This window comes from Canis lupus, chromosome 5 (assembly GCF_011100685.1).
Source record: "Canis lupus familiaris isolate Mischka breed German Shepherd chromosome 5, alternate assembly UU_Cfam_GSD_1.0, whole genome shotgun sequence".
Lineage (NCBI taxonomy): Eukaryota > Metazoa > Chordata > Mammalia > Carnivora > Canidae > Canis > Canis lupus.
The window spans coordinates 41,874,840-41,899,993 of NC_049226.1; the positions used below are offsets into that span (position 1 = coordinate 41,874,840).

The 25,154-nt window shown below is 58.7% G+C and overlaps 1 protein-coding gene and 1 non-coding gene across 2 annotated transcripts; both read left to right on the forward strand.

Moving 5' to 3' along the window:
• Positions 1–1,847: 1,847 nt before the first annotated feature.
• SREBF1 (sterol regulatory element binding transcription factor 1) lies at positions 1,848–24,748 on the forward strand. The gene is given in 20 exon segments (NM_001197083.1): positions 1,848–1,938; positions 15,180–15,278; positions 16,723–17,154; positions 17,548–17,735; positions 17,821–17,958; positions 18,039–18,260; positions 18,903–19,017; positions 19,236–19,456; positions 19,689–19,890; positions 19,998–20,176; positions 20,438–20,699; positions 20,782–20,948; positions 21,157–21,325; positions 21,784–21,892; positions 22,179–22,288; positions 22,412–22,544; positions 22,700–22,865; positions 23,320–23,520; positions 23,627–23,750; positions 24,021–24,748. Coding segments are annotated over 20 exon segments (3,558 nt in total). The 3' UTR covers positions 24,251–24,748.
• On the forward strand, positions 23,155–23,248 carry MIR33B (microRNA mir-33b). Its single transcript, NR_049451.1, has one exon. It is a non-coding gene; the product is annotated as a microRNA mir-33b (primary transcript).
• Positions 24,749–25,154: the final 406 nt, after the last annotated feature.

Genomic DNA, 25,154 nt, shown 5'->3' on the forward strand with positions numbered 1-25,154 from the left:
GGGAAGGGATGTTAGGATTTTTAGGGAAGTCACCAGATTCTCAAGGCCTCCTGGGTGCTTGTCTCCTGCTTGGGTGGTAGGTAGGGTCTGGGGTGGGGGATAGGATGAAAGAAGCCAGATCCCTCTGTGCTCTCCCAGAGAAGTTCTTCTGGATCCCTGGGTGGATCCCAGAGCAGGGCCACTTGGGTGGTGGGGGAGATGTGGTTTGGAGACCCCCACAGCTCCTGGCCGCCCCTCCTCTGAGTAATTTTCCACAGCAGCCACTTCTAGGAGGGGAACAAAGAGCTGCATATATGGGCTGATCCCTTGGGACTTGGGCCTCAAGTCCTCTTCCAGCCAGGGCACCCCCCTTCTAAAGTGCACCACTAATTTTACTCCCTCAGAAGGAGTGGCCAGACAGGCTATATCTGGAGTCTGGGCAAGACAGTATTTAGGATGGCATGACTTACTGATGTCAGGGGCTAGGAGAGACTGGGGGTCCCACTTGTGATGGATCTCCTTGTCTGTCCGGCACCAGGAGTATCTTTCTCTGCTTGCATAGTTCCAGGGACAAGGAACTCACTCCCTTTCCAGTTTCAGATACTCACATGTTCTAGTTGATCTCTAGCCACCTCAGTGGGACACCCTCCCCCCACCCGTGCCACCTAGCTCTGTCCTCAGTCCACAGGGCCCAGGGTTCGTTCAGTCTCCAGGCAGTCTCCCAGCCAAGCTGCCTCCTCTGACCCACACCCAGCCTGTCGTGATCCAGGGCAGCCTGGCTCAAGCGTAAAGCACAGCCCACCTCTTCCTTGTGTCCCCCATCTAGGCTGATCCCAGGGATAAGCGCTGAGTTGGAAGTCAGCCCTGGGGCCCAAGCCTGTGGCTGTCCCTGAGTAGCTGTGTGCAATTAGAACTCTCTAGATCTTCCTGTCTTCTTGGGTACTGAGGCCAGCCTACTTCCGGGGACTGGACTGGGTCCACTGGCTTCCAAACCCCCCCTTGTTACCACAGCTGGATCTGGAAGGAAACGAGATTAAATCAGGAAGGGAGATTCGCCTCTTCCAGGCTCCCTTTGGGCTACCCCCTTATCTAGAGCCCAATCTGATCTTAGGAAACTGGGGCGGGGCGGCTGGCTGATCTCACAGGCCCAGCCCCCCCCCCCCCCCCCCCCCCCCCCCCCCGCAATCACTAATCTCCCAAGCAGCCTATGGAGAAGCATCACCAAGCTCCAGGTAGAGCTGATGCAATTGAGGACAAGAGTTGGCCCGACAGCCCACAGCAGGTCATCAGAGCTATCACTCCAACAGATCTGTCTTGTTCTAAAGAGCCAAATCTAGGAAGTGAGGTTTGTCCAGGCCCCAGCCCCCTCCAGCTCCTGGACAGGCCCTGTCCCGGAGCTTCACCCAGCCCCCTTGCTTGGTGTTGGGAGAAACTGAGGCCGAGAGAAGGCTCAAGGCCTGCCCGCACGCCCCCGCTGCAGTGGGCCAGACGCGGCTGTGCCAGGGGTCGGATAAAAGGAACGACTGGAGGGCGCACTGGCGGAGGGGCGGGCTGGGGGTAGGTCTGCGAGCCCGACCCCGGAGCCGGGTCCCAGCTCTCTCCAGGTGGGGTGGGGCCCCGTCTACCCCGGGGGCGGGGCCTCTCGGCAGGGCCCCGCCCCCGCCCCGCCCTCCCTGCAGAGCCACAGCGGGGGAACCCAGTTTCCGAGGAACTTTTCGCGGGCGCCGGGCCGCCACCGGGGCCGGGCGGGGACGCGGACGCGCGCAGCGGCGGCAGCGGGCCGGGGCCGGCGGACGCGGCGCTCCCTGCGAAAGTCCGTACGCGGCGGCGGCGGGCCCGGCGGGCGGCCCGGAGGAGGCGACTGCGCCATGGACGAGCCGCCCTTCAGCGACGCGGCCCTGGAGCAGGCGCTGGCCGAGCCGTGCGAGCTGGACGCGGCGCTGCTGACCGACATCGAAGGTACGTCAAGGGCCGGCTGGGCTCCGCGCGAGCGTGGCGCGCCGGCGGCGTGGGGCTTTGTCTCCCGGGGCGCGGGGTCGGGCACCGGTCCCGGCTCTGTGCTGTGTGCGCGGGGCTTCCCCGCGCGCTCCCCCGCGCCTCTGGGCTGCGCGCCGTGGGCCCCGTTGTGCAGACCGCGCCGATCCTCCCCTGCGCCACCCCCCCGGCCTCTCGGGCCGCGCCTCGCCGGGTCTCTTGGAGGCTCCGGGCCGGGCACGTGCGCCTCTGGGCGTCCGGGGCCCCGCGCGGCGCGGCAAGGGAGTCCTCGGTCCAGGGGCGGCCGCCGCGAGCCCGGGAGACCTGGGCGGTTCCGAGGCCCCGCCCCCGCCCCGGCCCTGACGTCAGCGCGGGGTTACTCACGGTCATTCCCTCCGGCCGAGAGTTCAGCTCGGCGCGGAGCTCACGCGCATGCGCGCAGCGCTTCTCCTGGCCCCTCCTCCCGCTCCCTCCCGCTCCCTCCCGCCCCCGGCGAGTGCTCCCAGTCCCGGATGGGCCTCGCTGGCGCAAACGTTTAGTGAGCATCTACTGAATACCAGGCCGTGTACTAGGCATCGGGGGTTCACAGATCGACCTGGGCTCCTCCTTTTCTTGGGAGCACGGAAATTCTCAAGAAAACCCGCAAAAGGATATTTAGTTGCCCGGTGGTGGTGCAGGGGTGGGGGAGACCTCTTTTTTTTTTTTTTTTTAAGATTATATTTATTTATTCATGAGAGACACAGAGAGAGAGAGAGAGAGGCAGACACAGGCAGAGGGAGAGGCAGGCTCCATGGAGGGAGCCTGATGCGGAACTCGATCCCAGGACTCTAGGATCATGCCCTGGGCTGAAGGCAGGCATTAAACCCCTGAGCCACCCAGGGATCCCTGGGGGAGACCTCTTTGAGCAGAGCAGACGTTTGAGCTGAGACTTGAAGGTCGGCGTCAGGACCCACTGGGAAGGATGTTTCCCCAGCCTGCCGAGGGCTCAGCACGGGCCAAGGCCCCGAGTTTGAGGAGTTAAGAGGAAGGCACAGGAGGGGAGGTTGGGACAGTTGGCAAAAAACAGGATCCTCTGCGCCAGAGGGCAGAGCTGTGGTGGAGCTGCTGAGCAGAGCCGGTGCACTCACCCCTTCAAAAGTATCTTGTTTGCTAGACAGAGAAGGGGTTTGAGAATGGTGTGGCAGGTCCCAGTTGGGAGGCTGTTGCCCCATTGTGTAGAGAGGACAAACCACAGCCCCCAGCAAATGGCCCTCCATGGTTGCTCTGCAGTTTCGGCATCACTGGCCAAGTGTCACTTGGTCAATGGGGAACTTGAAGCCAAGAGCACAGGACACAGACCTCCAACTACCTGGACAGTTGTGTCCATGGAGCTTGTGGCCACCTGAGGTTAACAAACAGACACTTCTAACTCACTCACTCCTGCCCTACGGCGGTGCATATGAGCCCAGCTGGCTGCCAGCCTGGGGCCTTATCAGCTTGCCTTCCCCGTGGACCAGGCAAGGGGAGGGTCTGGGAGGAGAGACTTAAATTGTGGGGCTTTCCCAAATCAGCCTTCCTCTTGGCCCTGCCCTGGAGTGATGAACCCCAAACCCCAGGCCCCGGAGAAATCCAAGCCTGACTCAACCAACAGTTCCAAAAGCCCTGGACCCAGTGGGTACAGCCTGAAAGGCACATGACCAGGTGGTGAGTTCCTGGGCTTTGGGGTCGGGACTTGAATCTGGACACTACTCACTTACTTTGCCATCCTGCCCAAGCTCTCTGAATCTCTGAGCCTGTTTCCCACTCGGGATATGAATGCTTCCCTTCCTAGAGGAGTTGGGGCAGTAGAATCAGGGCAGGTGTATCAGGGCCACAGGTCTGGCATAGACTTTTTTCACGGACTCATTTGCAGAAGCATTATGTCCTGAGGCCCAAGGACCAGGCTCCTGCATCTGTTTGGGGTTGGGGGCAATTAAGCACCAGCTCTGAAGAATTTTTTTTTTTTTTTTAATTCATTCATGAGAGACACAGAGTGAGAAGCAGAGACCTAGGCAGAGGGAGAGGCAGAGGCAGGCTCCTTGCAGGGAGCCTGATGTGGAACTCCATCCCAGGATCCTGGAATCACGACCTGAACTGAAGGCAGACGCTCAACCACTGAGCCACCCAGGTGCCCCTAGGCACCAGCTCTAATCTGGGAGAGACGGCAGACAACTGCAGCCTCTTGCTGGGGTGGCCATGAAGTTTGCCTACCACGGCAGGATGTTTCTTGGTTTTTATCCAGACTTTCTTTTTTCCTCCCAATTACACAACAAATCTCTTTGCATTGTAAAAAAGTTAGAAAGTTCAAGTGAGCAAAAAGAGAAAATAAAATCTTCCTTAAACCGGTCATGCAGAGATAAGCTCTGTTAATTATGTGGGGGATTGGATTGTTTCCTGGTGTGTGTGTGTGTGTGTGTGTGTGTGTGTAATGACTATACACTCATGATCTACTTTTTAAAAACAACACCTTCGAGGTATCATTTACCTGCTATAAGATTGATCCAAAAAAAAAAAAAAAAGATTGATCCAGTTTAAGTGTACAGTAAGTTTTTACGTTGACTAAGTTGTGTGACCATCACCAGTTAGTTCTAGAGCATTTTCATCACCACAGTAAGATCCCTCTTGCCTGTTCACAACCACTCTCTGGTCCACACCCAGTCCCAGGCAACCGCTAATCTATACTTTTATAATTTAGAATAGGGTCCATTGGCTCACAACAGATTGTAACCTGCTTTGTTCCATGTCAACAGCCAGACAACAATCAAGTTCCCTGGTTTGCTCACAGATGGACATCCATGTTGTTTTGTTCTTATAAACTGCACTGCAGTAGACACCCCAGGCCAGTCTTTGCTTGGATGGATCCTCTATTAGTTTCATAGGTGGAAGCTCTGGGAGGGGAATTTGATGCTCAGAGGACAGGCCTAATTTTGAGACTTTTACCTTGCCTTTGGAGTGAGGCTGATTCAAGGTCTAGAGAGAAGTGAGTTGGGGGTGGGACGGGCAGGGCCCGAAGGTCTCCAGGTCCCTAAGAGGAAAGACGGTTGTGAGGTGGGCCAGGCAGGCCTCAAACTACTGGAGGGGTAGATGGACTGGGTCCAGAGGCAGTGGGGAGTTTTGAGGGCATGGGGGCAGGGCAGTGCTATGCTTGGTTTATATGTTGGAAGCTCCCCCTGGCAGCTGAGGTAGAGGGTCACAACAGAGGATCACAACTGTATCCTAGGCTTCTAGCTGACCAGTGAGCCCTCCCGACAACCTTAAGTGGGTAGACTTAAGATCTTCATCTTACAGATGAGTTCCTTGAGGCACACAGAGAGGTCAAGTGACTTGCCTGAGGTCACACAGCCAGAACATGGCAGGGCCAAGATTCATACTTAGGCGGTGGACTCCAGAGCCCATGCTCTTATCTGCTCAGCTCCTAAGAGTGGGGTAGGGGTAGAAAGCGATAGAACAGGGAACCCCGGGTATCTGGGTGGCCCAGTCGGCTGAGTGTCTCTTGATTTTGGCTTAGGGTCGTGATCTCAGAGTTGTGAGATGCATTGGGCTCTGTGCTCGCATTGGGCTCTATGCTCAGCAGAGAGTTGGCTTTTCTCCCTCTGCCCCTCCCCTCACTCGGGTGCGCATGTGTGTGTACACTCTCTCTCTCAAGTAAATTTTAAAGTCTTAAAAAAAAAAAAAAAAAAGAACAGAGAACCCAGGAGGCAGCTCCACGTGGGGCTATGCTGGGGGCCTGGGAGTAGGTCACAGAGGTCAGAGGCCAAGCGGCCGCTTCACCCTCCCAGTCCAGAGTGGCCTTTGAGTCATGAGACTGAGACTGTCACCAGGGAGCAGGCTAAGGGCCTTGAGCCCCACCCAACCCTGCTGCCTGCCTTTGCCAAACCCTCTGTCATGTGAACGGGTATTGGGGTGGAGCTGCCAGCACAGCCCTTAGCTCTGTGGGTGAAGGCACTGACCTAGCTCCAGCCCCATGACCTCTGGTATGCCCTGTGCTTTGGGGTCCCTGTGGCTGTGGGTGGAGGGGACCTGAGCGCAGCCCTGTGCCATGTTTGTGATTATTGTTAAGCCCGAGGCAGGCATCCCCTCTTCGCTGATTAATATATCAGATGTCGCACCTGCTTTAAGTGCAGAAGAGGCGAACGGAGATGGGGTTCTGACTGGGCCCTCCCCACCTATGGGGTTGCGGGGGGATGCTGGCCTGGCTGAGGAGTCGCCCTGGGGACTGTGGTTTATCTGAAGCGTTTGGTAGGACGGTCCATCTGTCCTCTGCCTGGATGCCCCCACCTTCACTGTTTGTGTAGCCAGGGTAGCCTTGCCGGGTCTCACTCCTCCCCACCGCAGCTCGGCCCAGGCAGTGCTTTCTGGGGCTCTGCAGCCCTGTGGTCCCTCCCAGGCGCCTAGATAAACCACAGGAGGGCCTGCTCCCAGGGCCCGGCGCGTCTGGCACTTTTCTGGGTCCAGGCCAGTCCTGGTGGAGAGAACCCACTGGGGGCCATTCAGCCAGCCCCTGCCTCTCCCCATGGCATCTCACACCCAGTCCTTTCCCCAGTGGGAAAAGCTTGGGCTCTTCTTAGAAAACACGGCTCAAGGGGCGCCTGATGGCTCAGTCAGTTAAGATTCTGACTCTTGGTTTCAGCTCAGGCCATGATCTCAGGATTGTGAGATCGAGCCCTGACATGGGCTCCATGCTGGGTGTGGAACCTGCTTAAGATTCTCTCTCTCTCCCGCTGCCCGTGCGCCACCCTCCCCCTCCTGCATGCATGCACACTGCCACACACTCTCTAAAAAAAAAAGAAAAGAAAAAGGAAACACAGTTTGTGCTTACTGCTCAGCTCCCAGCTCTGGGCATAGAACTCCTCAGTTCCCAAATGACCGTGGCTCCCCAGTGCCCCCAAGATAATGTTCCCATGTCTCAGCATTGCATTCCAGACCTGCAGGGTTTGCCGGACCTGTCTCTTTGGGGGATGGAGAGAAGCATGCTGGGAGTGGGTTGAGATGTCTGGGAGTTACCTCCTGTCCGATGGTCACCTCTCTGGACACAAACATCCTGAGTGACCTGGTCAGCCCAGGTAGGGTCACCATTAGACAGAAGCCTGGCATCTGGACTTTGCCCTGTCAACAGGTGCAGCTCAGGTGGGAATGGCAGTGCTGGCCAGAGGAAGTATCTCTGGCTTTGTCTCTTGCCAGCACAGGCCCTGTGGATGTGACCTTTGAACCCCAGTCAGGTCTGGGATGGCATACTTCTGAGACCTAAGTCCCATGTGGCTACACGAAGAGGGTTGTGTGAGGGCAGGGGAGAGAGCCTCAGAAATGGGTTTGGGGCTCCTGGAAGGGGGGTTGAGGCTGGGTCCAGTTGTGTGTGGTTCCCCAACTGGGTCTAGGACTTGGAGGGAGGTGGGGCAGGCATGGGGGTCCATCCCACCTGGAAGAGTTGGTGGCCTAGAAAGGCCCATCCTGACCTGGAACACTGCTCAAGCTCACCCTTTCCTCCTAAATGACCCTCCAGTTATCTCCCAGCAAGGCCGCCCCCTCCTAGGGCTCTGGGGTTCCCGTTGGAGCCCAGGGTCTTCAGATTCAACCCCTGTTGCGTGACCATGAACAAGTGGCTTAACCTCTCTGGCCTTCAGGTACTAGGAATAATAGTAGAATCATCTTCTTGGAGTTTTGGGCATCAGATGAGCTCATTTAGGTCAAGGGCTTAAGCAGCACACGGCCAATAGTAGCCCTCAACCAATTTAGATCACTTAACTAGGACCTGGCACCTAATATGTTCAGCTTAACAAATGTTAGCAGACTATCCAAGGAGCCTATGTTGGAAGTCTCTATGGGCTATGGTTTCAAGTCCTGAGTGGCCACCATTTGATTCTGGGTCTCTGCTTGGGAGAGAAGGTGGGGCTGGTCAGGGCTAGTTGGGCGCCCCTCCCCTCTCCCCCTGCCTGACCCCTAGGGAAGCAAGCACCCTGTCCTTAGCTACTGTTAAAGATAAAGAGAGTAGAGCTGGAAGGACACTTCTTCTTCTTTTAAAAGATTTTATTTATTCATTCATGAGAGACATAGGCAGAGAGAGAAGCAGGCTCCATGCAGGGAGCCTGATGTGGGATTCAATCCTGGGACTCCAGGATCATACCCTGGGCTGAAGGCAGATGCTTAACCACTGAGCCACCCAGGCGTCCCTGGAAGGAGACTTCGAGATACCTTGTCACCTCCTCACCCAGCAGTACAAATGAGAAAGAGGTTTTTGTTGTTATTGTTGTTTTTTTATACTTTATTTATTTATTAGAGAGAGAGCACAAGCAGTGGGGAGAGGGAGAGGGAGAGGGAGAAGCAGACTCCCCATTGAGCAGGGAGCCCCACACTGGACTTGATCCCAAGGCCCTGGGAATATGACCTGAGCCGAAGGCAGATGCTCAACCACTGAGCCACCCAGGCATCCTGGATCAGAGATCTTGAAACACCTGACTCACCATAGTTCCCTAGCTGCCCAACCTGTGGCTCAAGCCAGGTGGTAACTTAGGGGTATGAAGGAGTTAGAGACCTGTAGAAGCAGCAGGAAGGCCAGACCCAGCAAGGATTGCTTCCCAGGCAGAAGAATCTGCTGAAGAAGCTTTGTTTCTAGCTGGCAGAGGAGGGTGGGGGCACAGCGGGTGTTTGTGAGCCTCTGGTCATGTGATAGTTTGTTGCACAAAACATCTCAAGGCAGCCTTGGAAATACAAATTAAAGCACCTTTGAGGTTCCAGTCACACAGTTCTCAGGACTAAACAAAGCAACCAAAATTAAGTAAAAATTATAACACCCAGTGCTGGTGATGCAATGAGGAAACACATTGCAGGGGAGGTTCTAAAGGGTGTCTCTCTTTGCCAGGGAGCAGCCCATACTAAGCCCACTTCAGGTTTAAAATGGGCTGCAAGGGAAAAACTCAAAAAGGGGAAATAGATATAATTTATATAAAGAAATGTGCAGCACTACTATTTAGACCGGGAACAGTTGCTCAGCAATAGGACACAACTCCCAGATTGCCACTGTTCAGTCCCATGGGTTGGTTTTCAGCTGCCTGAATGATAAGTATGTGACCTGAGCCCACACCTATGACAAGATGTCCGAATTGGTGCTGACCAGCATCTTGCTCAATGGCCATCTTACAGGTCATGTGCAGGGTCATTTGGTCTGGGTGAAGGGGAGCTAGTGTGTGGGGTGACACAGATGAGGGGAGACTCTGAGAAGGCAACGTCAGAGCAAGTTTTGAAAGAAGAGCAGGAATTTGCTAGGTAGACAAAGGATAATGGGAAGGACATTTCTGGCAGAGGGAGCAGCCTGGGCGAACGCATGGTGGCACTGAATTGCATGATCACAGTGATGGTGAGTCACAGCGAGGGCCTGTGGCTGGAGACCAGCGGGGGGGTGGTGGTGGCTATGTGGACCCCTGACTCTGGTCCCCTCTGTGCTCTGCCTTGTGCTGAGTGCTGCTGGTGTCATGAGCTGGTCGAGCCCCAGCCCTGCCTTGAGGGGTTCCCAGCCAAGGCCTGGCCGCTAACGGTGGTCAGGAAGGCCCAGGAAGGGGCAGTGTCAGAGCTGAGCCTCCACGCACACCTTGTGGCCTGAGATGCACACTGCCAGAAGGCTGGGGCAGAGCCAGGCTGGGGCTGGGGCTGTCTCCTGTCCTGGGCGGGCTGGGGCTGTCTCCTGTCCTGGGCAGGCTGGAGCTGATGAGTGTGGGCTCGGGTCGGTTGACCCGGGTTTGAGTCCTAGATTCTCTACTTGGCAGTGGTGGGCCCTTGGACACGTGGCCTCTCTCTGAGCCTGTTTCCTTGTTCATCTAGAGGGCTCATGCCCAGGTACACCTGGGGCTCCAGCCATGGGCCCATCCCATTCCAGGAAGAGGCACTTGCCCCCCCCAGGAGGCCCTGAGTGCACAAAGGCAGTCTGTCTCTGTTGCATACATGACTAGCTGAGGACATGCAAACCTGCTGACCTGAGTCCTCAGGAGGATCGAGGAGGCATGGGTAGGAGCAGCAGGGATGAGTGGCAGGCAGGGCATAGCCCTGGCTTCCCAGGATGCTGGGTGAACGCCCACCCCTGCTCTGAGCCCATCCCGAAGTGGGCAGAGGCAACGCTCCAGGGGTCCCATAAGCCCTGCCCATGCCCTCTCCTGCGCTGGTGCTGCTTTTATACCGTTCCCTGTTCTTCACACTTGTGCCACCCTTTGTGATTTGCATTGCGCTGGGCAGTTTGCACACCCCTTTCCTGCCCATTTCCTGGAGTATTGGTGTCCTTGGCTCAGGAGACAGACAAACTCCTGTTGGAATCCCAGCTCCTTGGCTGCCTCCCTGACTTCTGTCTCCACCTTTGTTCCTTCTGCTCCAGCCACCCTGGGCTCCTTGCTGTCTCATCAGCCTCATGCCAAGCTTGCTCCCACCTCAGGGCCTTTGCACTTGCTGTCCCTTCTGCCCGAAGCCTTCCTTCCTCCTGGCCCCCTCCCTTGTTTCATTCAGGCATCTACTCAGATGTTGCCTCTTCAGGGAGTCTGGCTGCTGATCTCATCGGTAGTGGCCCCTCACCCTCTCTTCATACTGCCTCAGTTTCTCTGTGGTGCCCATCAGCATCTGCACCCACATTCTTCCAGGTATTTGCTGACTGTTGGTCACTGGAATGTAAGCTTCATGAGGCAAGGTCTCCGTGCAGTGTCCATGTAGCCCCAGTGCCTGGCACAGGCCTAATACACAGTAGACACTTAAGGCAGTAGTGGGGCACCTGGGTGGCCCAGTCAGTTGAGTGTCCATCTCTTGATTTCAGTGCAGGTCATGATCTCAGGGTCGTGAGATGGAGCCCTGGCTCCAGCTCTGTGCTCAGCACAGAGTCTGCTTAGGACTCTCTCTCCCTCTCCCCCTCTCCATCAGCTTTCTCTCTGTGTCTTTCAAATAAATAAATCTTAAAAAAAAAGAAAAAAAGAAGAAGAAAAAGAAAAGACAGTGGATATTGTCAAGAGAGACAAATCTAGGCATCATTGACCAGGCCATGAGAGGGAGGTGGTGAGCTCCCTATCCTGAGAGGCGTGCAAACAGAGCCTGTTTGAGGTTCAAGGCCCATACAGGCTGGATGGGAGGGAGGCTCCTGTGATGATCAGAGCCGGGGTCCTGCCAGTTTGTGGTGCTGGGTCCTCCCAAGATTTGCATCCTGGCCTCACAAAATAAACAGGCCAGAGAATAAAAGCCTGTCCCATATCTGCCTTCCAAAGGTGGTTTGAAGATAGAGCCAAGGAAGAAAGGGGGTCAGGTTTCCTGTTGGGCCCTGATAGAATCAGGGCAGGACTGGAAAGGAGAGCATAAAGGAGGAATCCAGGCTTGGGGAGGAGGTGCGGAAGGTGAGCGATTGGAGGGCTGTGAGGTGGGCCCACTGAGGCTCAGAGTCTATGCCTCTTCTTCCCTGTTCTCTGGGGAGTGCATGCAGGAGCCACACTGAGTCCCTCTCTGCTGGAAGGCCAGGGCTCAGCTCACTGGAGAATCATCCATGAGATGGGAGCCATGGAGCCTTGGGGGCCCTGTCTTGGCTTCCAGGGCTGGCAGGGGTACCTCTCCTGCCTCACTCCAGTCCCAGCCTGATTTTCTCTCCATAAAACAAGCTCCAGGGATCCCTGGGTGGCTCAGCGGTTTGGCGCCTGCCTTTGGCCCAGGGCGCGATCCTGGAGACCCGGGATTGAATCCCACGTCAGGCTCCCGGTGCATGGAGCCTGCTTCTCCCTCTGCCTATGTCTCTGCCTCTCTCTCTCTCTCTATGTGACTATCATAAATAAATAAAATAAAATAAATTAAAAAAAAAAAACAAGCTCCATTGTCTATGGAGTTCCGACTTGAACATTGCAAGTGTTGGGCCACTCACTACCTGCCTTAACATTTCTAGACCATTCCATTTGTTGTACAGGGACTAATCCCCCCCCCCTTTTTCCCCCTTTTAAAAATATTTTATTTATTTATTTGTGAGAGACACATGCAGAGAGAGAGAGGCAGAGACACAGGCAGAGGGAGAACCAGGCTCCCTACGGGGAGCCCAATGTGGCACTCTATCCCAGGATTAGGACCTGAGCCAAAGGCAGATGCTCAACCACTGAGCCACCCAGGCATCCCAAGGGACTGATCTTTATTGAGATCTTGCTGAATGCTGGGTGCTTCATACACTTGCTCTTCTTGGGGGGCAGAGGAGGAAGAGAGTGAGAGTAAGAGCATGAGCTGGGGACAGGGGCAGGAGCAGAGGGCAGAGAGAGAGAGAGAATCTTCAGCAGGTTCCACATCCAGCATGAAGCCCAGTGCTGGGCTTGATCTGACGGCCCTAAGGTCATGACCGAAGCCAAAATCAAGAGTTGGACACTTAACCCACCGAGCCACCCAGGTGCCCTGATATATTTGTTCTTTTTTTTTTTTTTTTAAGATTTTATTTATTTATTCATGAGGGACACAGAGAGGGACAGGCAGAGGGAGAAGCAGGCTCCATGCAGGGAGCCCGATGTGGGACTTGATCCCAGGTCTCCAGGATCATCCCCTGAGCTGAAGGCAGGCGCTTAACTGCTGAGCCACCCAGGCATCCCTACATTTGCTTTTATTATTTTATTTTACTTTCATTTTTTAAAGTTAACATGCAGTGTTATGAGTTTTAGGGGTACAGTATAGTGTTTCAGCAACTCTATACATTACCCAGCACTCACCATGCTAAGGGTACTCTTGATCCCCATCACCTACCTCACCCATCCCCCACCCACTTCCCCTCTGCTCACCACCAGTTTGTTCTCTAGAGTTAAAAGTCTGTTTTTTGGCTTGTCTCTTTTTCCTTTGTTTATTTTTTTTAAAATTCCACATATGCATGAAATCATACGGTATTTGTCTTTCTCTGACTTATTTCACTTAGTATTACACCTTGTAGCCCTGTAGATCTATCCATGGTGTCGCAAATGTCAAGACTTCATTCTTTTTTATGGTTGAGTAATACTCCAGAGTGAGAGTGTGTGTGTGTGTGTGTGTGAGTGTGTGTGTGTCTACACTGTATCTTCTTCATCCGTTCATTGTTGATGGACAACCTAGGCTGCTTGCATAATTTGGCTGTCATAAATAATGCTGCAGTAGACACACTTGTCCTTCTAGAACCTCACCGGTGTCACCTCTGGAGACATGGGGTGGAGGCTCAGAGAAAGGGAGTGATTTGCCTGAGATGACATGGCAAGTGAGGCACAGGGGGCAGGTCTGCCCCCTGGATGGATGGGGGAAGGGGGCTGTGGGGTTTGCTCTCATATTTCCAACCCCAGTCTTAGATCTGGCACCCAGCTTCTGCTGGCAGATTAAGCTCCAGAGGAGAGAGATGGGGGGCTGCTCAGGCCAAGTTCAGGGAAAGGCTGGCCCCTTATATGCCACCAGGTGCCTCATGGCACCCAGGCCCTCTTTCTTGCTGCATCTCAGAAGCCTTCCCTGACTCGGGCTACCCTCAGGGGGACATAGACCAACCATTCTCCCTCCTACCTCAGGATGAAATTGGGGCAAAGCATAAAGATGTGAGGAATGGAAAACAGGCAAGAAAATGTGGTGAAGGGAAGAGAAGGATGAGACAGGAAGGGGGTGGCCCAGGCTTATACCCTCAGGGCTGTCTCTGGCCCTGGTCCACTTGCAGGTCCTGCCACAGTATGGGCTGCACAAGTGGGGACCATGGTAAGAAAAAAACAGAGCTGTGAGGGTCTGCTTTTGAAACTGGTGCCTGGAATTCAGGCCTTGGTGTCTAACCTGTTTTCTGTTACTCTGGTGAGGTCAGAGCCTTTTCAACAGCAGTGCTTTGTTTTTTTTGTGGGGGGGAGTTGAGGGAAAGTGTGAGCACCCACAAGCTGAGGAGAGAGGGAGGTAGAAGTGCTGGAGGAGAAGTTCTTTATCCTTGGCACCCCCTACAAAGGCATGGAAAGTTCTAGAAAGATTGGGAACTGGATGTGTGTGAGGGAGATGAGGCAGTTTCCTTGTTTAGGCTGGTGGACAGGGAGAGAAATTGGGGCTGGAGTCCCTCTTGGCCCATGCTGCTCAGTTGGCATACCTGCCTGCCCAGGCTTCATCCTCCCTCCGAGGCCACAGGAGCCTGGGAGCCAGAGGCTGGGGCAGGACTTGCTAGTGGTCTGTTTGGCCACAAGAGCTCAAGGTGACAACCTGGGCAGCTGGCCATACTTTGTTCATCTGTATGTGTCGAACTTTGACCTTAATCAGAGGTCCTGCCTAGGGGAGGCACTCCTAGGTACCTTCTCAAAAGACCTCCAGAGCCTGTCACCCTAGGGCTGCACCCCTGCCTTCCTTACCCTCCGTCCCAGGGATTAGGCTGTCTCCTGGCCTCCCAGGACCCTACAGGCAATAAGTGAGCCAGGTTTGGCCCTCAGGGACTGCTGGGAGCAAGCTGTGAGACCTCAGGGGCCAGAGCTGACTTTGCAGACCCCCTCCCCCCATCCCAGACCCAGGTCTCTCGGCAAAAGAATATCTGCACAGAGAGACAGGAATCAGGTGCAAGGATTATGGGAATGTGTACTTTGGGAGGAGGGGATCCCTCACGCTGGGCCTCAGTTTCCTGGCAGTGACCTGTTCTTAGGCGTCCATGTGGTGGGGGGGTGCCCCAGGAAGAGGAGGTCCCCACACCCACCACCAGCAGCCCTTGGCGGTAATTCAGCGCTTCGTGGTCCTGAGCGCTGCACCCATGTTCTTTTTCACTTCTCCCATTCGAGGCCAGAGAGATGCGATGATCCCATTGTCTAGAGAAGTAAACTGAGGCCTAGCGGTGGAGACCTGCTCAGAGCGCCAGCGGTCTGTAAAGAGTGTTGGGGCATCCGTGCCGGGGCCTCCCGGCCCCGCGTCCACTCCGCAGCCCTCCTCTGAAGTGCTAACGGAGGTGGTTGGAGCTGGGGGCGTGGCGGGGGCTGTGACCGCCAGTAACCCCGGCGGCTGTCGGCGCCGAGCGGGTTAAGGGCCCTCGCCCGCGAGTAACCCCGGCCCCATTCAGCGCCGCGGGGTGAAACCCGAGCTCGAGCCGCCGTCGGGGGTGGGGCGGGGGCAGGGGCGGGGCCCTAGTGAGGCAGCGGCGCGGCCGCTGATTGGCCGCGCGCGCTCACCCCATGCCCGGCCCGCGGCCCCGAGGGGCGGGGCCTGCGGGGGCGGGGCCTGCGGGGGGCGGGGCGCTCCGCGGGCTTTATAGCGCGGCGGAGCCCTGACAGGTGAAGTCGGCGCCGCGCGGAGACCGGCAGGCCAGCCGCCGGGGCGCCCCGAAGGGGCGGCGGGCGCGGGCCACGGAGCCATGGATTGCACATTCGAAGGTATTTTTTTGGAGGACTCCCCACCCCTTTATCACAGAGCCTCCACCTCCGCGGCGGGGTCACCATCCCCGGTTTCCTTCAGAGGGGGGCGTGTGTGTGCAGGGGCCGTGGACTCCCCGCGGAAAGAGCTGGTTCCCGAGGGGGCGGGGGCGGCTGCCAGCTGCCGGCGCCCACTGGAGTTGGCGGGCCGCCCCCACCCTCAGTAGTTACCCCCACCCCGGCGTCTGGAGTGAGAGAGCGGCTTTCCAACGACTTCGGCCCCGCTCTGAGGCAGCGGGGGCAGAAGCAGGGAGGAGGCCACTTGTCCCCTGTCCCCCCGAACCAAATCTGGGACCCCAGTCCTGGATTGAGTCAGCTTTGCTTTCAGGGCCTCAGTTTCCCCATCTTGTCAGAGGGGCTCATGAGGGTGGGGGTGAGGGATCAGGGCCCCGCCAATGAAAGTGCTATAAGCCTTTAGGCTGGGCTTGGACTCCAAGGGCCCACAAGGTGTTTGCCCTGGAGGGCCCAGGGGGACCGAGCCTGGCACCCCCATCACGGGCTCTGGGAGGCCGGAGGAAGGTCCCCTCCTGCAGAAACTGCCCTGCGTGGCCACCTGTCAGTAGGCAGGAGGCAGGCAACCGTGAGGCCCGCTGCGGGCCAGCTTCCTGCTCTGCCAAGCCTCGCAGCAGCCCTGCCATGAAGGGCTTCATCTTGTTTTGTTGTACAGATGAGGAAACTGAGGCTCAGTGAGAGGAGGCAGTTGGCCCAGGCCAACTGGGGATCTTGTGGAGCACTTTAACCCAGTGGGTGGCTGTCCCTAGTGGGTTAGAGGGCCTCAGGCCAACAGCCAGGCAGCTAGTCGTCACCCGCCAGCTAGGGGAGAGGCTGAAGCAGTCACTGGGAGTGTGTCCCAGTCTGTACGAGGAGGAAGGAGTCGGGACGGCCAGCATTCTGTTTTATAGGGGGGGAAACTGAAGCCTTGAATGGCTTGGTCCCGAGGCTGCTTGGCCACAGACGTGGTCTGGGCTCGTGCCCAGAACATGCAGGGACACACTGGTTGGCACACACGTGGCCGGCAGCTGGGTCAGCCCCAAGCCTCGTTCTGTTCCACGGAGGAATGGGTTGGTGTTGGCAGCTCTCAAGTCAGCCGTCTAGCACCCAGACCCCAATTCTGCCTCAGCATAGGTGTGGGGCAAGGTAATGGGCCTCATGGGGTGCTGACCTCGTCCGGCTGTTGTACGGGCTGTTTGATACATGCGAAGCACCAGGCATTGCTCCAGATGTCACAGGTGCCCAAGAAAGGGCTGCATGTCTGGGAGCATGGGCTCATGTGGGTGGCTTTCTATTTCTGCATCATTGCCCCACATATCCAGCTGTGTGGACAAGAGGCATGCAGTGTGTGATGCCCTATACTGGGGCCAGCCCCCTGCCCCACTGTCACTCACTCAGCCTCTTCTTTCTCCAGACATGCTTCAGCTCATCAACAACCAAGACAGCGACTTCCCGGGCCTGTTCGACCCACCGTATGCCGGGGGTGGGGCAGGGGGCACAGACCCTGCCAGTCCTGATGCCAGCTCCCCAGGCAGCTTGTCCCCATCTCCTGCCACAATGAGCTCTCCACTGGATGGATTCCTTGGGGGACCCAAGGCGACACCTCCACCCTCGTCCCCTCCCCAGCCTGCCCCCACCTCACTGAAGATGTACCCACCTGGGCCTGCTTTCTCCCCTGGGCCTGGCATCAAGGAGGAGCCACTGCCGCTGACTATCCTGCAGCCCCCAACCCCGCAGCCCCTGCCAGGGTCCCTCCTGCCCCAGAGCTTCCCAGCTCCAGCCCCACCACAGTTCAGCTCTGCCCCTGCATTGGGCTATCCCGGCCCCACTGGAGGCTTCTCCACAGGTAAGGGTGTGTGTGAGGGGACAACAGGAGTACAGAGAGGAGGTCTACTGTGGCCTCCATAGAGGAATTTGCAGGTTTTAGAGATCGGGCCTTTGCTCTACTGCCTCAGACGCCCCTGTTACTAGCGGTGCTTGTGTTCTTGCTATTGTTGGGTGAAGCGCTGCCTCCCACTCTGCCGGGGTGTCCACATCAGTGCTGCCCTTCCAGAGACAAGTGCATGGCTGGAATGCTAGCACATTTGCATCAGAGCTCTAGGCAGGGGTTGTCCCCACAGGAAACTGAAGCGTGAGGGGTGATGACTCATCACAGGTCATAGGGTGATAGGGTCCTGAGGGGTGGGTTGAAAGGGGTTAGGGCAGCCTGTGTCCGCAGCCCCAGCCTTTATCTCTGCAGGGACCCCTCCAGGGAGCACCCCGCAGCCGCTGCCTGGCCTGCCACTGGCTTCCCTGCCAGGGGTCCCGCCCGTCTCCTTGCACACCCAGGTCCAGAATGCGGCCCCCCAGCCTCTGTTGACAGCCACAGCCAACCCCACAGCAGCCCCCGGAACAACCACTGTGACCTCGCAGATCCAGCAGGTCCCGGTGAGGAGGTCTGGCCAGGTGTCGGGGAGGTGGCAGCCCCTGGTGCAGACTCACAGCTCTTGGCTAAGACCTCTCCCACTCCCAGGTCCTGCTGCAGCCCCACTTCATCAAGGCTGACTCTTTGCTTCTGACAACCATGAAAACAGACATGGCAACCACTGTGAAGGCAGCGGGTATCAGCTCCCTGGCCCCTGGCACGACTGTACAAACGGGGCCCTTGCAGGTGGGTAACATGGGGAGGGCAGGAAGTCAGGGCTCTGCGCATGAGCATGCCCAGCTGTTAACCTGTGCCTGGCCCTTCAGACCCTGGTGAGCGGAGGAACTATCCTGGCGACGGTACCTCTGGTAGTGGACACTGAGAAGCTGCCCATCAACCGGCTAGCAGCTGGTGGCAAGGCCCTGGGCTCGGCTCAGAACCGTGGTGAGAAGCGCACAGCCCACAACGCCATTGAGAAGCGCTACCGTTCCTCCATCAACGACAAAATCGTGGAGCTCAAGGACCTGGTGGTGGGCACTGAAGCAAAGGTGTGGGCCGAGGCGTTCAGAGACACTCTGGGCTGACCCCGGGGAAGGAGGGGACCGGAAGAACCAGGACTGAGCCTGGGCCATGGGCTTAAGCAACTCTTTGGGCCTGGCCAGTGCCATTGATTCGGCTGAACCTTATGGAGGGTACCCTGTGTCCCAGGGGCTAATCTGGATCCTGGGGATACAGCAGTGAACAGACAGACAAAAATCCTGCTGTTTGGAGACTGATGTTCTAGGGGGGATGTGACAGGGGGGCGGTGGTGTGTGATGATCAACAGGATAAATAAGTAAGCGTTAGAGCTGCTAGATGGGGATAAGTGCTGTGGAGGAAAACAAAGCAGGAAGAGGGGCGGTGAGAGCTGCACATCTGAAGCACCTCAGAAAGGTGATGTTACATAAGCAAAGACCTGGAGGAGGTGAGGGAGTGAGCCAGATGCTGTTGGATGCCTTTGATATATTAATTCTTATGCCTATCCAGGGAGATAGGTTCTACTAGGGGAAGAATATTCCATGTAGAGGGAATAGCAAGTGCAAGCGTCCTGAGGTAGCAGTATTGTGAGGCAGCCCCACCCCCCCTTGCCTCGGTGCCCACTTGCCAGGCCTGACTGGCCCCCTGTTCTCTCTCCCTCCCACCCCCTGCAGCTGAATAAGTCTGCTGTCTTGCGCAAGGCCATCGATTACATCCGCTTCCTACAACAGAGCAACCAGAAGCTCAAGCAGGAGAACCTGAGTCTCCGCGCTGCTGCCCACAAAAGCAGTGAGTCCTGGCGTCACCCTGCCCCTGGCTCTGCACTGCCCCACCCCAACTCTCATGCCTGCCCCTTCAGCTCTGACCCTTTAAGGGCCCCGATGTGGGCCCCAGCTTGGCCCTCAAGAGCTAGACCGACTCCCAGTTCGCCCTCTCCAGGGCCCTAAGCTGTTTCGGGGTGGGGTATCTAGCCTTCACCCCCGGCCCTGTTCCTTTTGGGCCTGCAGAGTCACTGAAGGACCTGGTATCAGTCTGTGGCGGAGGAGGAAATACAGACGTGCCCATGGAGAGCGGGAAGCCTGAGGTGGTGGACACACTTAGCCCGCCACCCTCGGACGCTGGCTCGCCGTCTCAGAGCAGCCCCTTGTCCCTGGGAGGCAAGAGCGGTGGCAGTGCCGGCAGTGGCAGTGACTCGGAGCCTGACAGCCCAGTCTTTGAGGATAGCCAGGTTGGGCCCTGCTGTGTCCCCCCATCTGTCTCCCCCTCAATCTCTGAGCCCCAGGACGGGCGTAGGAAGCAGCCCCTAATGTATCCCACCTCCCATGTGACAGAAAAACCGGCCTGTAGCCACGTGGGGGGCTCCCACTGTGAGGCTTGGTAGGGTGCCCATCCCTCCCTCCTGTTGCATCCTCTCTGGGCGCCTTGTGCCCTGCCCTGGCGAACCTGCCCAACCCTTCCAGGTGAAGCCGGAACAGCTGCTGTCCCCCCACAGCCGGGGTATGCTGGACCGCTCCCGCCTGGCCCTGTGCACCCTTGTCTTCCTCTGCCTCTCCTGCAACCCCCTGGCCTCCTTGCTGGGCAGCTGGGGTTCCCCCAGCCCCTCGGATGCCGGCAGCACCTACCATGGTCCTGGCCGCAATGTGCTGGGCACCGAGGGCAGAGGTAGGATAGGCCCAGTCCAGGTTATCCCTGGGGTAGGGGGAAGGGGTACTCAGGTATCTATCCAAAGCCTATGGAGCCGGGTCCCCAGCCCTTCTGTCTGCCCCTAGATGGCCCTGGCTGGACCCCGTGGCTGCTGCCCCCGCTGATCTGGCTAACCAATGGGCTGCTGGTGCTCGCCTCCTTGGCGCTTCTCTTCATTTATGGAGAGCCGGTCACACGGCCCCACTCTGGCCCTGCTGTGCACTTCTGGAGGCATCGCAAACAGGCTGACCTGGACCTGGCCCGGGTAAGGGGCTGGATCCAGGGACTGGGGGTTGGGAGATTGGGTGGGACCGGGACCTGGGGTGGCACTTGGGCAGGGGCTGGGTGGCATTCCTCTTCCCTGCCCCATACTCCCTGCTCTTGTCTACCCTGCAGACTCCTGCTGACTGGGGGACACCAGGGTCATGGTGGGGAGCCCAAGGTGGGAGGATCTTCAGAGCAGGAGGGGTATGGTGTGCTCAGATGCTCTGACCCTCCATTGCTCACCTGGAAAACCCCATCCCAGGGAGACTTTCCTCAAGCTGCACAGCAGCTGTGGCTGGCCCTGCGGGCCCTGGGCCGGCCACTCCCCACCTCCCACCTGGACCTGGCCTGTAGCCTACTCTGGAACCTCATCCGCCACCTGCTGCAGCGTCTCTGGGTGGGCCGATGGCTGGCAGGCCGGGCAGGAGGCCTGCACAGGGACTGTGCCCTGCAGGCGGACGCTCGCACCAGCGCCCGGGACGCGGCACTCGTCTACCACAAGCTGCACCAGCTGCATACCATGGGTATGAAGGGTGGGGGCTGGGTTGGAGGGGCTCCCGCTGCCCTGACACCATGCCCCTGCCTTATGGCCTGCCCATCTTTCAGGGAAGTACACAGGTGGGCACCTCACTGCCGCCAATCTGGCACTGAGTGCCCTCAACCTGGCGGAATGCGCAGGGGATGCCGTGTCCGTGGCCACGCTGGCTGAGATCTATGTGGCCGCTGCACTGAGGGTCAAGACCAGTCTCCCGAGGGCCTTGCATTTTCTGACAGTGAGTGGGTGGTGGGCTGGTGGGGGCAGGGCTGGGGACTTGTCTTTGCAGCTCTTTCCAGTGGCTCCCTGGGCAAGGGGCTGCCCGAGAGGAGGCAGTGGGTTCCAGATGGTCTCCAGGCCCAGCTGGGCTCTCAGCCCTCGGTCTGGTCTGGGTTTGGAGTCCCTGTCTGGGTCCCTTGTGACAGCCCAGCTCCCTTCCCTCACAGCGCTTCTTCCTGAGTAGTGCCCGCCAGGCCTGCCTGGCACAGAGCGGCTCGGTGCCTCTTGCCATGCAGTGGCTATGCCACCCTGTGGGCCACCGTTTCTTCGTGGATGGGGACTGGGCCGTGTGCAGTGCCCCAAGGGAGAGCCTGTACAGCTTGGCCGGCAACCCAGGTGCTCTCCCATCCCCATGCCCATCCCCTGACCCCCTCCCTCCTTTGTGCCCCTTTCCCCTTCCTCATCCTCATTCCTGTCCTGTCCCTTATCCCTGCGTCTCTGATGTCCCCTTCCCATCTGTTGTTACTGTGGAGGCTTCAGGAGCAGGAAGGCTGGGTCTGTCTCAGTTGGGGCTCTTCAGAAGCAAAGAGGGAGACAGGAATTTGGAGGCAGGTGGTTGATTGGAGAGGTGATCCCAGGCAAGACCATTGTATAGTAAAGAGATCAGATGGAAAGAACAGAGCTGCTAAAGGCGTTTTATTAAGTAGATTATACTGTCCAGGGTTGGTTATCCTATCCAAGGGCAGGCCGGGAGGATTTATCTGTCCCACCCACGTGCCCAGGAAAGAGCCCTTGGTGTGGAGAGGAGGGGTAGGGCCCTTCCTGCCAGCCTGCTCACCCACTCCTTCCCACAGTGGACCCCTTGGCCCAGGTGACCCAGCTGTTCCGCGAACATCTCTTGGAGAGGGCATTGAATTGTGTGGCTCAGCCCAGTCCCAGCCCTGGATCAGCTGACGGGGACAGGTGAGTGTCCCTGTGCTCCCCTACCAGGCAAGCGCCCTCCACGGGAGAGTCTGAGAGTGGCTATGTACCGGGCCGCGTGTGGGTGGTGGGAGCTGGGCTATTGTCCACACGCTGTGTGGCCTCAGGCGCATCTCACTCCCCCCTGGGGTCTGTTTTCCCACCAGCTTGCCAAGAAGAGACACAGAGCTGGGAGGTCAGGCTGTGCTCTGGTGGGGGGTGAGGAGGGCTGAGGCTTTCCCAGGAAAGGCTTACCTGTCCTGATAGCCAGGCCTCTCTTCTGACACAGGGAGTTCTCTGACGCCCTTGGGTACCTACAGCTGCTGAACAGCTGTTCTGATGCTGCCGGGGCTCCTGCTTGCAGCTTCTCCATCAGCTCCAGCATGGCCACCACCACTGGTGAGCCCCCAGACCCCTGCCCTGGGGACCCCCGGCTCGGCCCCAGCTCTACACCAGTTCAGCCTGGTGCAGGGTGGCTGAGTTCCTGGGAGCCTCCCCACCTACACCCCTTGCTCCCTGCAGGCACAGACCCCATGGCCAAGTGGTGGGCCTCACTGACCACCATGGTGATCCACTGGCTGCGGCGCGATGAGGAGGCGGCCGAGCGGCTATACCCGCTGGTGGAGCACCTGCCCCGTGCCCTGCAGGAGTCTGAGTGAGTACAGGCCAGATTCTCTCGGACTCTCCAGCCTTCTGTGCAGTCAGGGTCACCACCCTTTCTTCCCCATGAAGCCAGAACCAGGGCAGTGGGGAGTGTAGTGAGGGCCTGGGCCATGTCTGACCATCAGTCCTCTGCCCTGGCCCCAACAGGAGACCCCTGCCCCGGGCGGCTCTGCACTCCTTCAAGGCTGCCCGGGCCCTGCTGGGCCGCGGGAAGGCAGAGTCTGGCCCAGCCAGCCTGGCCATCTGTGAGAAGGCTAGTGGGTACCTGCAGGACAGCCTGGCGACCACACCAGCTGGGAGCTCCATTGACAAGGTGAGGGGTGGTGCCGGGGGCCTGGCAGGTCTGGGGTGGGGGTCCCCACCTTGCCATCCCCTGGATGTTCTCCCTTGGGCTGCAGAAGATGCTGGGGTCAGCCTGACAGTAGGGGTTGGGGCCCTGGCCAGCCTTGTCTCTCTGGCTAAGGCTTGGGTCCCGGTGGAAGAGCGGCTGCCCCCCTCGGGTCCCAGTCTCCCCCCACAGGAGGACGGGTGGGGTGAGGGGTCTGGCAGAGGCCTCTTCCGAGGCCACTTCTGAGCGGGCGCAGGCGTGGGGGCCTGAAGAGGCGGGCGGCCCCGCGGTGCATTGCTGTTGCATTGCACGTGAGTGACGCGGGTGCAGTGCCTCGGCAGTGCAGCCCGGAGCCGGCCCCTGGCACCGCGGGCCCCCACTCGTCCCCTCCTACAGCCGGAGCCCACCCCCGTGACCCCTTCCCTGCCCCCCACCCCAGGCCATGCAGCTGCTCCTGTGTGACTTGCTCCTGGTGGCACGAACTAGCCTGTGGCGGCGGCAGCAGCCACCCGCACCCACCCAGGCCTCACAGGGCCCGGGCGCCGGGGCCCAGGCTTCTGCCCTCGAACTGCGTGGCTTCCAGCGGGACCTGAGCGGCCTGAGGCGTCTGGCACAGAGCTTCCGGCCCGCCATGCGGAGGGTGAGTGCCCATGGGGCCCCTCGGCTCCCAGTGGGGATGTGAGGCAGCAGGGGAGGGAGGGATGGCCCGGCGCGAACCCCAACTCTCCTGGCCCCCTCCTACCCAGGTGTTCCTGCACGAGGCCACGGCCCGGCTGATGGCAGGGGCCAGCCCCACGCGGACGCACCAGCTCCTGGACCGCAGCCTGCGGAGGAGGGCCGGCCCCTGCGGCAAAGGTGCGCGGGGCCAGGGTGGCGCTGCTCCGGGGCTGGGGGTGGGGAAAGCCCGAACAAAGTGTGATGGATGCCCAGCGCTACTGTGTCTGCGGCAGAGACCCAGGGACTTGGTGGTGGTTGCCTGATGGCGATATCCTACCCGAGAAAGTCCACGGGGTCCACCGTCACCCGTGGGATGGGCGACTATGCGCGAGTCCCGTGGACGCGACAGGCCCCGCCTGTGCGCCGGAGGTGGGCGGAGCCAGGCCCCCTGGCCCCGCCCCTGACATCCTGCGGTTTGCGCAGGCGCAGTGGCCGAGCTGGAGCCACGGCCCACGCGGCGGGAGCACGCCGAGGCCCTGCTGCTGGCCTCCTGCTACTTGCCTCCCGGCTTCCTGTCGGCGCCCGGGCAGCGCGTGGGCATGCTGGCCGAGGCGGCGCGCACGCTCGAGAAGCTTGGCGATCGCCGCCTGCTGCACGACTGCCAGCAAATGCTCATGCGCCTGGGCGGCGGGACCACCGTCACCTCCAGCTAGATCCCCGTCCGCGGCCCCGCCGGGCCGGAGCCTCGACGGCCAGAGGCAGCGCTGGAGACCCCGAGTGTCCACGGTGCAGCTACGTACCGCACTGTCTGCGGGGGGGGGGGGGGGGGGAGGCACATAGGGGCTTTTGCTGCCTCTTGACCTGGTTGGCCGGAGGGGGCGCGACCCCAGCCCCCCCACTGCACCCCAACGCGACGAGCGGCGGCCAGCGTGGTGCTGACCTCTGGTGGCCGATCGGGGGATTGCAGGGGCTCCTTGCCCTGCAGGCACCGAGTGGCTTTTCCCTCTCCCGCGTCAGGGAGGGGTACATCTCACTGAGCTGAGGGGGGCCTACTCCAAGGCGCCTCTCTCCCTTCTGGAGAGACTTGTACATAGTGTAGATCAGGGTGCACCAGCCTCCTGACCTCTAAGGCTCAAGTGTTACGTTGCCTTTTGCAAACTTTATTTTCATAGGTTGAGAAGTTTTGTACAGAGAATAAAAAATGAAATTATTTATAATCTGGGTTTTGTTTCTTGGGGGAGGAGGGTGTGTGTTTTAGCTGATAGACCAGGGGACCAGAGGGTCCTTTGGGCCTCCCCCTCCTGGCTCCCCCCCAGCACCAAGACAGAGGTTTCCACTGCCATCAGTCCTAATGGCCAGAAACTTCCCCTTCCATGTGGGAGTCCTGTCCCTTTAGGACCTCCAGGTGACCGGGATTCCGCCCATTTCTGGGCCACAGGGTTGGGCTGTATCAACCCTTAATCCTTAAGGGCTATTGTGGTCTCAGCTGCCCCTTCCCACCTCCCTGCTTGTACTCCCATCAGTGCCCAGGCTGGCAGGCGGGGATGACATGGTGGCCTTAGGGATCTATTGTGATAGGAGCTATAGTCTGGTATCCCCGTGTCTGGGTCATTTGCC